Source organism: Ammospiza nelsoni, chromosome 4 (assembly GCF_027579445.1).
Source record: "Ammospiza nelsoni isolate bAmmNel1 chromosome 4, bAmmNel1.pri, whole genome shotgun sequence".
NCBI lineage: Eukaryota > Metazoa > Chordata > Aves > Passeriformes > Passerellidae > Ammospiza > Ammospiza nelsoni.
In genome coordinates, this window is record NC_080636.1 from 25,058,117 (window position 1) to 25,070,689 (window position 12,573).

The 12,573-nt window shown below is 37.6% G+C and overlaps 1 protein-coding gene across 1 annotated transcript in view; it reads right to left on the bottom strand.

Moving 5' to 3' along the window:
- Positions 1 to 8,141: 8,141 nt before the first annotated feature.
- Positions 8,142 to 12,573, bottom strand: part of KCTD8 (potassium channel tetramerization domain containing 8) — a 90,220-nt gene continuing 85,788 nt past the window's right edge. The window contains exon 2 of the mRNA XM_059470530.1: positions 8,142 to 9,464. Within this exon, the coding sequence (XP_059326513.1) occupies positions 9,004 to 9,464 (461 nt within the window). The 3' untranslated portion in view covers positions 8,142 to 9,003. The remainder of the gene's footprint in view (positions 9,465 to 12,573) is intronic.

Here is a 12,573-nt window from a genome sequence, read left to right on the forward strand (position 1 = left end):
GTAATCAGGAAGATTTGGTGCAGAAAAAGCATGCTCCAGACATGACTTGATTTAATTCACAGGGGATTTAATTTATGTAAAAACAAAAGAATATTAAGAGATTGTGAGATACTGTAATAAAATTTAAACAGAATTATTCTGAGGAATACCAGTAGGAATTCCAATCTCTTTGCATTTATGTTACATTCATTTCAATGGTCTCAGTTCTTATTTTACCATTTTAAATTGTCTTGGGACAGGAGACAAGTCTTTATGCTTAGCTGTACAGCATTAAACATGCAGCTCATGCAAAATAAATATAAAAGCAAATCATGGCAGGCATTCTGGGATATTAAGTAAATCAGCACACGCCTACTGCATAGTCATTCTTATTGAGTATCTATGGATGACTGAAGAGCCTGAAGAAAATGAGACATCTTCAGACCTGTGAGAAAGCATCAACTGGATAATCCTGTAAGCACGGGACAGCTTAAGAGCCTGGTATCTTACCAGCTGAAAAGAATCCTTTGATCATTTAATGGTACAGTAAATACAAGATATAATTCTGGACATGGGGCCCACATAATATTGCAGTTTTGCTGAAATTTTCTGCTGTCAAGATCATGATGGGGTGTAGCACACATCCAAAAAAATATATTTTTTGGAGTAATATGATCCATGAATTTACAGCTATGCTTCCTAAGGTGGGGCATTGATGCAGTTCTGGAGATGACGCCCTTGATGGCTGCTATGAACTCAAGCAGGATCTCGGCTCCTGAGCACCAGCTGGGAACAACTCATTGGTTTGGGAGCCTCAGTTCCCAGGATGGCCATCAGCAGACCATCAAGGTAATCATGTGGGGATGATGAATTTAAAGCACATAAATATCACATTGATCCCCAGGTACTGGAAGATGGGAGGAAACCACTCAAGTCACTTTCAAAGCCATCAAAAAGGTTTTTTTTAAATTCTGTTCTTGACATAATTTCCCTCTCTTTCCTCCATGACATTTTCACTGTGTGTGAAGACTTACAGAGGGACACAGAAGACTTTGGAAAACTTCCCTAGCTTTTCAGAAACACTGATGTACAGCTAATTTATTGAAAGCTTGTATGTGTAAGAGTTCTTCTTGCTTCTGTAGCTGACAGAGCAGCATCATTACTTGCCACCTGCTGAGATGCCTATCACAGATTGGCTCAGACAATTGCTGTTTACCACTGTCTGGGATTAAGACAGACTCACAACGAGTATTAAAACATAGCTCTTGTCAGACAAACTTGATTCATTATTCCTTTCAAATGCACTAAAGAATTAGTGGAAGAAAGGAATGGGACAGCATAATAATTCCTGATTTCAATGTCAAGAAAGCATACTTGTAAAATTAATTCAAATTGATTTGGAGTGGAAGTAGGAAGCTGTGGTAAAGATGATGATCAGTCTTATTGAGATGAGGGGAAGGGCATAGGGATCACTGCAGAGATAACATGAGTTTTTCAGAAATAAAAGAAAAAAGAGTTACATGCTCAAGTCTCAGTAAATGCCACAGGGAATTTGAGATCTCTTTGTGCCTTTGAAGATCTCTTTCATATGTTTTGCTTGCCATCTTCTCAAAGTTAAAGTAAATGGAATGTTCATGAAATTTGATTAAAAAAAAAAGACTCAAAAGTAATTAGAAATAGAGAGAAAAGTAAAATATGGCTGAACATTTGAATAAAGCAGCCTGGTTAGAAATAATTGAAAATCTGGGCTGTATATTTCCAGGAAAAAGCAATGGGGGAAAAAATGAAAGAAAAAAGGTGACATAATTTGCAATATAAAAGCAATTAATAATTCTATATATTGAAACACCCCACCACGTTGCAAGAAGGGAATATTTTTTTTCCTTTCTCTGTCCTTCCATTACTGACCAAAACTAGAATATGTGCATCCTCTTTCCCAAAACACTATTGAACAGTTGGAAGAAGCTCAAGAAGAGTCATGAGACCTATTTGAAACAACAGTCCTTAAATTGGCACAGAAGCTTCAGGTAAATGTTCACATAAATGTGGAGACTTCAGTGACAAAAATAGAAGGCAAGCCCACATTTTCATCAGAGAGCAAGAAGGTGCTCTATATTTTTTCCATGGGGACATTCAGGACTGGCATCATAAACCTGTGAAAGAGCAGCTTTTTTCCCAAAGGCTGGTCTTAGTTCTGCAAGATGGTGAAAGCAAGCTTGTCCTTGGCAAAGGATACACACGGACCCCTCATCCCTCCTGTGACAGAGACTGAAGCACCACATGACACGTCCTGCAGGGGCTGGGGCTTTCAATCCTTTGGGATGCCTCCAAATCCACAGTGGCATGGAGGACTACTCTTACCCCTATCTTCTTTGAGCTCTTTTCTCAACTGTGTGGCAGGTGTTCAATCACTCAGCAGTCACCCAAACTGCTCGTGTCAGAAGCTTACTAATGTAATTTAAATCAGGGGTAGGTATAAATCAGAACAATTCAGCGCCACACTGTCAGAGACTATTTTGTGCGGCATTGAAACAAATGCTACCTTCAACAGAAAAATGACACCATATGAAACACACAATTCACCTAAATAGGAAGAGAAACAGGGAATAAAGCTTTTAAGGGTCATTGATTGATAGTTTTCACAATTCCTCCTAGGACAAACTAGCAATCCAGTAGGGATGAAAAATATTCTATCAGGTATTGCCTGCTCTCAAAACTTTACATTTACTATGTACAGTACATATTTATTAAGAAAACAATCTTTCAGCAATATATCAGGAGGAATCTAAGTTTGGAGCACATTATCAATTGATTGGTGTTAAAATAATGAATTGCATGCATGCTAAGCAGATAAGAGGTAAGTGATAGTATTTCAGAATTAAATGTTGCTTTGGAATCTGGAAAGATTATTTATTGCATATTTATGATTTCCATTCCTTCTATGTAAATTTAATTTACTTCTTGTTACTGGCACTCATCTGTTCTGGGGTGACTGCTTGCTAAAAATTACACTGCACTGTAATTGAAACACTTAACATGCTCACTGCTAGAACTTCATCTAATGTCTGTGAAGGATTATATGAACTAGAGTCTTAGAATGAATTCCATCAAGCTATTTCTACATTTCCCTTTTGTGTATATAAAAGAACATAAAGTAACTTTAACACGGTGAAGAAACAGAAATTTTAATAGGCAATACAACATAGAGACATAGATATTCCCACTATATCCATCTGGTCAATTATTGTTTTCTGTAATTCCTTCTTCTTATTATCTGAGGCAAAGAGATGGCCCAGTAAGAACAGGAAGAGCCCCTAGGGGAGGAGAAAACTCTCAAATACTTTTGCTGTTATATTCATCACTAACTGTATTGAGTCCATTTGTGCTTTTCCCCAGTGTGCCTTACACAACCTAATGCCTGCAGCTGAGGATTGCCAGGGTGCCAGGCTCCAAACAGATGGGAGCACAGTCGGTGCTGTTTCTCTTCTGGGCACCGCTTGTACTCTCTTTTCTCAGCACCCCATTTCATGCTGTCACAAGCCCAATTTCAAAGAAGGAAGAGTTTGCTAAAGCAGGAGAGATTGCTATCTTCTGCTATGGCTCTACACATGCGAATACCGGGATTTGGTCCCCCTGAATGGCTGTTTTCTGTGCAAACAGTAATGATGCTCCAGAATAAAACAAGAATCCTACTGCAGATAGTGATGCCAGGTCCTCTGGTATGAAGGCAAGTACCCACTACAGCAGCCAGCAACAAGCTGTATATCCCCATGAATGGGTGTATGGCGTGAGGAAAAGCTCTCCCAGCCCTTGCCTGCCCCAGCCTCGTGCAGCCCAGCAGCACCATCCCTGAACTGGGGTGTCCAATTTAGCTGCAGTACCAACACACAGCAGGTGTAGGTGGCCAACAGGACACTGACAGCAGCAGTGGCTCATTTATCAGTGAATAATGACTGTGTGGCTTGTTTCACTGAACGACTGGTCTTTGCTGAAAAAAGGTGCTACCCGACAGTCTGAAACAGAGCACAAGCTGTAGGGCAATGTGACTTTGCCTTCCAGCTTTTGCTTTATGGCATCTTCTTGCCAGCAGTGCTGAAGATATTCCAACTAATAACACTGCCAGTGTGTCCAGCTTCCCCATTTCCAGTGTAGTCTAGTCTCTCCTGAATTTGAATATGTGTCTTCAGGCAAGGAACAGATAAGCTCCTAAATAAAAGTGACCATAGGGATGTCCATGGTAACAATGGAAAAGAGAGGGGCAGAGTGGAAAATATGAAGCAGGGTGAAAGCCTCTTCTAGAGAATAGATCTTGGAAAATGAGAAGCTACTTGCTGGCCTGTAATATATAAGCTGAAATAATGTGTGAATGTTATTTTTATGATAAGCCACATCAGTGGAACAATCCTGCAGAAACCTGAAGTATTCTTGATAATTTCTGAGCATCCCAAAGAGCCTGGTTCAGGACATGAGTCACTTGTAAAAGGAACTCAACATTGCCCTCTCGTTACTAATTTGGGTTTTCCACCTCCAGTAGGAAGTACATTTTTAAATATCATTACTTGAACAAAGACAACATTAGCAAGTCAAAATATATTGCGTAAGCACTATCTTTTTTTACAGGAGGCCATAAAAGTATGCATTTTATGCAATTTTTCATATTGTATTCATTCAAAGGAAATCAAAGTGAATTCTAAAATTCTATTTTAGAATTAATTTCAATTATTTGAATATTTAAACATTTTTGTTAATGCAATAATTCTTCAGTCATAGACTAGTCAAGCATGTCATTCTGAGCTTTGTTCACACATTTTCAAAAGTAAACATCACTGTATGGCAAAACTATCTCTAGCCCCCATAATTCAGTTAGAACAATAAAAACTACTGCATGTAATATTTATGATGAGGGCTTAAAACTCACTTGTCTAGCAAATAAATATGAGCAATAATAACAACATTACTGTGGCATCAGATTTTAAATAATTACTCTCATTAAATATTAGTTTACCTGTGAGATTACTTATAAAGGAATGTTTTATTTTTATCAGTTTCAAATCTTTAGTATAGTCTATACCAATCCATATTTTTGAACATGTTAAATATTAAGAATTAAACTCATTGAAAAAACATAATGGGATATGTATTCCATGTTGAATTCTCAATAAGACCAAAATGTAAGGAGCTGTGTTGATTTAGACAGAAAATCTGCAGAAGCAAGAATTCTATTGCTTTCCTTCCAGAAATATGCTTGCTTAATTTACATGTTAAATTACTTCTTTGTATTTTTTCTTATTTAATTTTTAAAATAAATTTTATCCAAGCAGTTACCATCTAAACCTACCACTTAATCATTCACCAAAACGACTTAGTCTTTAATTACACTAAACAAAATTTGCACCCATCTTTGAAAAGGATGCATAGGAACTACTGACCTGTCAGCCTCACCTCTGTGTCTGGGAAGATCATGGGACAGATCCTCTTGGAAGCTGTGCTATGGTAGACAGCCAGCACAGCTTCACCAAGGGACAGTCCTGCCACAGCAATCCAGGGGTCTTCTGTGATGGAGTGACTGCATCAGTGGAAGGGAAGACCTGCAGATCTATCTGCACTTATGTAAGGCCTTTGACACAGCCCCCACAACATCCTCCCCTGTGACCTGGAGAGACACAGAGCTGATAATAAGGAAATACAAGATTATAAGAAAGATGCGGACAAATGTTTAGTAGGGCTGATTGTGAAAGGAAAAGGCTTAATTATTTTAAACTAAGAAGGCAGATTCAGACTAGTTATGAGTAAGATACTTTTTATGATGAGGGTGGTGAGACTCTGGAAGAGGTTTCCAAACAACCTGATTTAGTTGAAGATGTCTGTGATCATTGCAGGAGGGTTGGACTAGATAACCTTTGAAGGGTCCCTTCCAACCCAAACCATTCTATGATTATAATTGTGGATCGACCAATATCAGCATTTGGATTTGTTTTGGGTTCTCTTTTTTGGAAGAACGTTATCTTCATAAACTTCAAATGGAGAGGATATTTAGTGTGCTGACTGCCTCTGCTGAAACCCAATAAAAGGCACAGATTCCAATGGTAGACTATTCCAGTGCGTAACAAAGTGAACAGCTGAGAAGAGAAAAAGAAGACTAAAATGAAAGAATAAAAAGCAGCTATCATGGGAAAATAAGAAGAATGTAAGACAATAGGAAACAATCAACCCTCCAAGTGCTTCTAATATGCAATTCTCTTGTAACATCTGGGAGCCTTCAACCAAACATAGCCATCTCAACACCCACAGGTTCCACTGAATGTCTCAGCTTGTGTTCTCCCTAATTGTCTGAAAACTGTAGAATAATAACTACATAGATAGGGTTAGAGCTTTAACTGGGTGAACTGGATGAAAAGTATGACAGGAATTAGAGAATACAACTGAGGGATTCTCATGACCTCTTGTTCCTCCCCCCTCTCTCTGACTGCAACACATTGGAATTTTTCACTCAGAAAGAAGAACAGCATACACTGTCTAATTCCATAACCAAATCACTTTGTCTTAAGATGACACTGTGGTTACCAAGTAGCAGTAATGTCATTCATCTGCAACATCATTCACATGCCTCATGAACACATGGAAAGTGGTTAAGGTTATCAATAATCTTACAGTACTTATGTATTAAAAACACATATCAACATATCTGTTCTCCTCAAGAATGAATCAATATGTTTAGAGAAATTTTAGGCAGTATAATAAAAGAAAAAAAGAGCTCATAAAAATATTTATATACTGACAAATTAAAACCAATAGATAGGTGAAAAAATCACCTAAGCATTCCTCAGGCAGTTATTTCCTGGAATACTGAGAATAACTAGGAAGGCAAAGCAAACCTCCAAATTCAACAACAAGGGTTACTAGGAATGCTCAAGATGCTGTCTATATCCGAAATGTATAATCCCAGCTGGAAACAGAGCTCTCAGTATTAGTCTAACTTTGGAGTAAGTAAAACTAGAACTGTATCCACTGGAGGATAAGTGATGATTAAACATTTGGAAGCTTCATCAGGTAAAGAATAGGAATCCAAAGATTAGAAAAGATAGAAAGTAAATGATAACCTTGTCTAAGAAGTATTAAACTTTCAAAAGAAAGAATGGGTCTTTTGGACCAGGAAGAAGCAAGCAAGAAACATGAAGGCAAACCTGAGATGCCAAATGGTCTCATACTGGTCTGCATCATTTCAGACTAGACTTACCCCAGATGTGGTCCTTCAAGTTATTAAAATGTTGTCAAAATATGTTGAAGTCAACTAACTATCTGAATAGGAGAACAACTAGTTAGATGGGTTAAGAAAAGAATTAGTGAATGAAGTTGCTTCTAAAAACCTATCCGAAGTTTTTTGAAGTGGCCTTTTAGAGGACTAAAAAGTAATACAGATATCAGGAATAACCCTGGAAATTATAATTCAATAAGTCCTCTTTATCTAAAACCATTTAAAAACTATAAACCATTTTAGCTAAACCATTTAAAATTACCATAAGATGTAAACCACCTATTCTTATACAACTGTGCAGTTTGCGCTATAGAACATGTATGGAGATTAACCCTTCTAAATGTGGATGTGTACATTTGTGTGCTCACAGTAATAATTTGAAATCTGTAAGAACTCAGCAGCTCTTTTGTGAACTCCAGCAGTCCTTACCCATTTCAGCTGTGGCTGTCTGAACCACAGTTGTTTTCTTGGTGTTCCTGTAATGAGAAAGGAATTTATTTTCCCGTATATGGGCTGAGATAACAGCTTTGCCATACAGAGCTGACTATTCACAGAAACTTTTCATTTGTAAATGTAGCATACTCTGCTGTGGTATTCTAAATTTTCTATTTCTAAGCTGATTTTTGTGAACTTGTCAAATTGGAACTGCTTTCCGCTCTGCTAGTAAAACCACTCAGTTTTTCAGTTCATCCTCTTCTGCTTCTTAGCATAATTCTCTTTCTCTTAGGGTCTGTATGGCAGTTCCAATTAAACTGCACTACCCTAAATACTTTTTCTCACTCTTGAAATATGTTTTTGTTTTGTTTTTTTTATTTCCAGCAGAGTAGTTATGAAAACACTGAACAAAAGTAAAAACTTGCTTGATTCTATTTAAAAAGGAGAGGCAACAACAACAGCCAAGAAAATCTACTAGATGGTTCTTTTAATAAATACATTAAAGTTTCTTTTATTTTTCTCCATTTTTAGCGACTAACATAACAAAAACTTTCAGACCATCAAACCAGTTTTCACAATCTGCCATAAATTCGCATTTCACAGAAATAATCCTGACAAGCACTAATAGATGAACGTTGTTGGTGCAATAATAAAACAATATAAGGCATATTTACACCATCCTTACATACAGAAAGAACACTGTACACACAAAAAAATCACAGATCCAGAACAAAGTAAATTCAATCCTTTAGACATTTTACGTTTATAGGCTTGGTATCAAACAAGTAATTCTCCAAGCAACAGACAACCTCTTGCTCTTGTGTGATTTATTTGTAATATTGTGCTCATGCAAAACAGGTATTTGATTTATTGCATTAACATTGAGAGAATGTTGGGAATTAGTTCCAAACCCAGTTCAATTGAATTTTAAACCCTGTTTTTCTTCATCCTTAGTAAGTCTGAGTCATTTTTAATGGTGACATAAAATGAGATGTTAACTGATGATTGAGATTGTTATTTGTTATGTTCCAAAATAATAATGAAGCTCAACAAACTGTGGTTCAAAAACCATCTTTCTTGACCATGCAATTTTTTCTTTGCTATTATGAAGTGGTTTAGATGAGACACCTTTTGCATTTTTAAAGTTTCTATCTTTATATATATATATATATTTAAAGAAAAACATGTACTATCCAACATCCACTGTTCACAGAAAGAAATAAGCAGCAGGAATAGCTCTGGTGGCAGAGTTGGCCAGGAGGAGGAGGACATCAGTAAGAGGCAATGTAACAAATATCAAATGCCTCAGAGATACGTCAGGAAACAGTTGATTACTATAACCCATATTTCTGTAAGAGTTCAGACTGCCAGGGACGTTTGCGCTCTGGGAAGTAATCTGGAATGTGGATTTTTTTAAAATCTTGAATACATTTTCTCATTTCTTCCTCAATGCTCAGCTTCTCACACACCTTCTTTTTGGAAAGGTTTGTTTCTCTGGACTTGCTAATGAGAGTTTGAAAGAGTTCACTGTTCCTGCGTTTGTCTGGCGCTGGCATCCACTGCACCGGGGCCTTCTTGGACGGGCGATCCAACGTCAGAGTGTTGGGCTGGTGGGCTGTGGATGGCTGAGTGCTGGTGGCGTTTTCTTGAGGGGTGCTTGCTTCCGAGTGGCTGTCACAGCTCGAGGTGGACAGCTCGTTACAGGAAGTCCCACTTTCACTGCCCTTGTCCAAAACTTTGTCGTGCTTCCTTTCTTCGTGGTCTTGTTTGGGGGAAACGGTTCGCTGTGGGGGCCCTAAGAAAAAGCAGGAGAGAAAAAGTATTGAGCAAGCACTGCTTTACACATAAAACTGATCAGATACCATTTAGAAAAACATGATTCAGAGTCTCAGCTGGCAAAAGTTATTCTCATTTCCTAGTAGGCAACAAAAACTATACCCAACTGGTAAACAAATCGAAGGTCTGGTCCTCAAAATTCTCACTCCTAAAAATGTTTACAGCAAGAATACTTTCACTGCCTGCCTCAGAATCCAGGTAACGAAGCATGCACGATGCTCACAAATTAGCTGCACTGGAAATCTTTGCACACAAGTTTAAATGAACTAGTTTGCTATTACACTGCAAGAAGTTTATTGTGATAAATTAGATTCGGTTGTATAAGGGAAATACTACTGTACAATTTGCAAGCTCTTCACTTGAATAAAAATATTCCAAGGACTTTGATTTTAATTTTTTTTGGAAGCTCTTAATTCACTTTGCCTGAACAGTCGACTGATACTGTGCTCTGCAGATGTCAAGTCTGCAGAAGCTCTAGACAGAAAAAGGAGTATTAAACCTAGGATAACGGAGAGATCACTCACTGCTGACAGAGTCTTTAGGGTTTTGGGGTTTTTTATCCTGTAATGATCTCACTGCACTTCTTACTGTCAGTTGTTACCCAGACTTGGTGCAAGCTCAGAATTCAGCTGTACACCTCCTGCTGCACAGGCTGGCAGGGAAAAGGAGGTTATGAAGTTACTTGGGTAAAGAGGCACTCTGCCATGGCAGGGGGAGCAGACCACCAGCCTCTTGGCAGGCACTGCTCAGCAATTTACATGCATGAAAATCAGATCTAGGCTCTTATTCCCTCCATATATAATTTCTGTTTTGAAGTCTTATGCAGAATATTAATGTGAAAAATAAGTGGTAGCCACTAAATCTGTACAAACATTTTCAGTTTTGAAGACTTATTTGAAAACTCCAGCTGTGAAGTGAAATGATGCTATGCTGACATCATATAAACGTCACAATCTTAATTTAGGACACTATCTAAAAATGACAGAAATATCTATGGAATTTAAGGAGTTTTGAAATGGACTGAAGTATTCACTAAAGGGAAAAAATTCAAAGATATCTAAGGATCTAAATGAAAACAGAGTGGGGATTTAGTGGCAGTTGTGTTTTTCCTACAAATCCTAAAGGCTTCCAAACAGGTTGGGTATGTAAATATCTTTTGAAAACTAGGTTATCCCTACAGCTTATCCAGACACCAGCATCAGTTTACTGCCATTGCCAGTACCAAAACTCAGAGTATGACAGTTCTACCTCTGGTCACTGGGACAGATTTGCAAGATTTTTGATTCACTTAGCATTTTGTTGCTCAGAATTACAAATAAAAAATGCAATTACAATTACAAAAAATGCAGAAGCAACATGAACACCCCAGTGGTCTTTTTGACAGTGCAGTTTTGTGACTCAAAGGAACATAAGAAGATTGCAGTATTTTATATGAGACGGGGAAAAACAAAAGGAAGCAACACACAGAAGAAAAGAAAGATTAGTCAAACAATAGCAGCATTCAACAACCTGCTTTTCTTTTGTTTTAAACAGCATCTCAGGATGCTGTGTCCCATTTCCGTAGTCCATCTAGAGAAACCCATGAATAATCAAGAGTCAGAGATAACAATCCTATAGGGCTTGTACTTACATTATGCAGAGTGAAAAACAGAAGCAATTTTCTACTTCATTATATTCAACCCAAATATTTAACACATGGCTGCAGTGATTTCCCTCCTTCTTCTCTTTCATAAGTTTGTTCACCTTCTTAAATAGATTTACATGCCTTCCTTCTATTGTTGTATCTAGCACTTCATTTCATACCTCAAATGATTCTATGAATATGCTAAATTGAGAGTCAGCTGGCATTATTGAACTACTCTGGCTTTGCAACATGCAATTATCAAACTGAGTCGTTAATCAGACAGTGATTTCAGTATTGTTACTCTGATTTTCAGTAACATGATTAACATCAATATCTAATCTAGTTTACAATCTCGGCTTCTTCAAATATAACAACACACTCTATGACTAAGAAACTAAAGCTTTTTGTTTGCAGTACTCAGTAGTTCTCAAATCTCTTTCCTGCCCATTTCTTTTGATGCAACTTCATATATCAAGATGGTATTTCTTGTTGGTTGCTTTGTACTTAGTTCTTTATTGGTACTCCTTGCTTCTCATGGGCTCAAACCCGCAATGTACTAAGGACCTATTTCAGAAAAGCACATTGAAATACACCTTCAAGAATATAAAAAAGATCCATTTCCTGCTATAAGATTATTCAGGAGCATGACAGTAGGTAGGTATTTAAATACTTTTTTGGATACAGCCCTGAGGTTTCAGTACCTTAGAGCACTGAGTGCCGTATGCTCCACTGAATTGCCTAAATTCACAATGACTTGAATCAAAACACAAGTTTCTCCCACATCTCTCCTTTTAAAAATTAACAAATCCTCCCTCACAAAGAATTCTTTATATACCTATGCACTGCTTTCTCAGTAGTGTGTTATTAACAGAAGCAACAGTTCTGCTAGAGGGGAGGTTTTCCTCACAGTGATTTCTGCCTGCTGAAACCCAATAGAATTTTAAAATATATACAGCAGGATCTACAAAAGATTTGAATTTTGTTGAATTTTCAACACCAGGGATTACTAGATAAATTTAGCTACATTTCTAATTAAAAAAACATCTAGTTATTGCCCTTTTTGCTGCCACACTTTTCACTGTACCTCCTCAGCCATTCCAAGATAACATCAAAGACGTTCAAGTAGTTCAGTCTACCTGAAACTACTTATTTTCCAGGAGTGCAGAATAGCTCTTAAAAACTCAGAGAAGGTATATTTGCTCCACTGTGCACACAGAATCATAGGATCATTTAGGTTGGAAAAGATCTTTAAGATCATCAAGTCTAATCCTAACCTGACACTGCCAAGTCCATATGTAACACTAAAATAATCACTGACTTGCAACCTGTCTCTCCTGATGCTGTTTGTTCCAGGACCTTCACAGCTGCTGGTTCCCCAACTTGGAGAGGCTGAAGTGAGTCACTGCATCTCGGTCCTCTCCAACTCATCTCCTCTGCAAAGATA